Source organism: Alexandromys fortis, unplaced genomic scaffold (genome assembly GCF_014885135.2).
Source record: "Alexandromys fortis isolate MF-2015 unplaced genomic scaffold, M_Fortis_MF-2015_v1.1 scaffold_229, whole genome shotgun sequence".
Lineage (NCBI taxonomy): Eukaryota > Metazoa > Chordata > Mammalia > Rodentia > Cricetidae > Alexandromys > Alexandromys fortis.
Window position 1 is genome coordinate 1,472,339 of NW_026068122.1, and position 2,490 is coordinate 1,474,828.

The 2,490-nt window shown below is 33.6% G+C and overlaps 1 protein-coding gene across 1 annotated transcript; it reads right to left on the bottom strand.

Moving 5' to 3' along the window:
* Positions 1-670: 670 nt before the first annotated feature.
* LOC126490436 (olfactory receptor 4K3-like) lies at positions 671-1,582 on the bottom strand. The gene has a single exon (XM_050125372.1). It carries the CDS (start codon positions 1,580-1,582, stop codon positions 671-673), a length of 912 nt encoding a protein of 303 aa, XP_049981329.1.
* Positions 1,583-2,490: the final 908 nt, after the last annotated feature.

Genomic DNA, 2,490 nt, shown 5'->3' on the forward strand with positions numbered 1-2,490 from the left:
CATATATATTTCTTTGGGTAGATGACTACATCTGTCACGAGTCGGTCTTTGGGAGGCCCTTCGCTTAGGTCTGGCAGCTTGAGCAGGGGATTATTTCCTGAATAATCCTTTTAGTGCTAAACACGTAGAATGACCTCAGGGAAGTTCTACAGTCTCAACACTTAAGTTTCCAAGGAGACTTCAGAAACAAAGAAGACAATTACAATTATGAATAGGGATGTGTTCAACTTATGACCCATTGAGACAGCCCTATTCCAGAAGTAGAAATTCTCTGTGCAGCAAAAGACTCATATTCAACATGGTGACTTAAATTGGGGCAGGGTAGAGATTTATGTCACATCTTTTGATAACTGATTTTATAATGGTACAAGAAAGATTAAAGAAACAGCAAGTGTAATAGGTACCAGTAATTTGTCATTAACCTTAAATTTCACTTGAGATAAAAAAAATTCATAGTTTAAAAGACTATTAACATCTTATAGACAGAAGGTTATTGTCCATTTAATGATCATGAAATTTATAAACACAGACATTTTAATGACCATTTTATGTAAATTCCTTGAATTTGAGAATGTTTATAGTCTATAGAAAAAAGACAACTGTAATATTTTTAGTATCCTAGAAGTTAATATTCTGATGATGCAAAATCCTAAAATAGAAAATTTATATGCTAGCATTGTAATCTCTTCATAGCATTTCTAATCTCTTTGTTTCTTAATGTGTAAATGGCTGGGTTCAGGAGAGGTGTGATGACGGCATAAAACACTGCCAGAAACTTGTCCACCCAGGTTATGCTGACTGGCCACAGGTAGATGAAGATGCAGGGCCCAAAAAATAATATGACTACAGTGATATGAGCAGTGCAAGTAGAGAGGGCTTTGGATGCCCCATCCTTAGAGTGAAGGCAGACAGTAATCAGAATATGAGAATAGGAGATCAACAACAGAATGAAGCATATGGTTGCTAGCACCCCACTGTCTGCATTTATCAAAATTTCTAAAACATATGTGTCCATGCAGGCTAACTTGATGACCAATGGAATATCGCAGAAAAAACTATCCAATTCTCGAGATCCACAGAAGGGCAGATTTATGATTATAACCAATTGGCTCATTGAATGCACAAATCCAATGATCCATGATGACATCACTAATCCAATGCATGTCTGTCTGTTCATGATGCTGGAGTAATGGAGTGGCTTACAGATGGCCACATAACGATCATAGGCCATTGACACGAGCAGTACCATCTCGCCCCCTCCAAAGAAGTGTCCAAAGAAAATTTGACACATGCACCCTCCAAAGGAGATAGTCTTTTTTTCCTTGAGAAAGTCTGTGATCATTTTAGGTGTAGTGACTGAGGAAAGGCAAAAGTCAATGAATGAGAGATTGGCCAACAGGAAATACATAGGAGAGTGAAGATGAAGGTCAATGGTGATTATGACTACAATAAATATGTTGCCCAAAATGGTGATTAAATAAAGTGAGGAAAATATCACTAAGAAGAAGGCCTGGAGCTCCCAAGAGTCACAAAGCCCAAGAATAATGAATTCAGATACTTCCGATTGGTTTAGTTCTTCCATTTAGTTCAGTTTCAATTAATCTAAAAAAATACAGTATTAGATTCTGTGAATATCAGAGGATATGAATTCAAAGGAATTTTTAATTTATTCTGGTAGAAGTGATAGATCTTGGCTTTAGGGTATGACATTTCCCGTAATAGCCATGCATGGTGTGTCCTAGAATCTTTACTCTCATGTATTTACACAGATTAATTCTTGTGTATGTGTATAAGAAGAAATGTATGCTAATGCTAAGGCCCATTGATGAAATAATAACACATTGTTCTCAAGTACAGATGAAGTATAATTATGTAAAAGATAGATTTTAGTAAAATATAAATTTTACATTCAAAGTAGATTTTTGATATAGTTTTTATAAGATGAAACACAATGGAAAGTAATCATACTTTGTAAGGACTTTATACAACTATATATGAAAAAAACAAGGAAAACAATAGAAAAGTAACAAAGTCAGGTGTTGCCGAAAGTAGGTATGAAACTGAAAAAAAATGGCAAATTAAGATAGTCTTAGTTTTTTCTTTAATATTATCATATCACATCTGTGTAATCTTATCATTAAACAGGTATGAGCGATGATAGACACTCTAAATGAGGAATATGATCAATTTCATATTGTATATCTGAAATAAATGTGAATTTTTCAAAAAGAATCCTTGGTAGAGACATGATAGGAAAATAAAGTTCTATGTGAACTTAAAATATTAGAAGAATAGCTCTTTCGTAAATCTTCATAATTATATGATTAATGAGTGCATAAATAAATAATTCATTAAAAATTTGGAGTAGTAATACTAGTTGATAAAATTGTCAACATTGCTTCACAATGACAATAGTTAATTTTATATGAGGGTTGAAAAGCCAGTGAAAAGTAAGATGTTTAGCCATCTGTAATAAAGTCATTACTATTA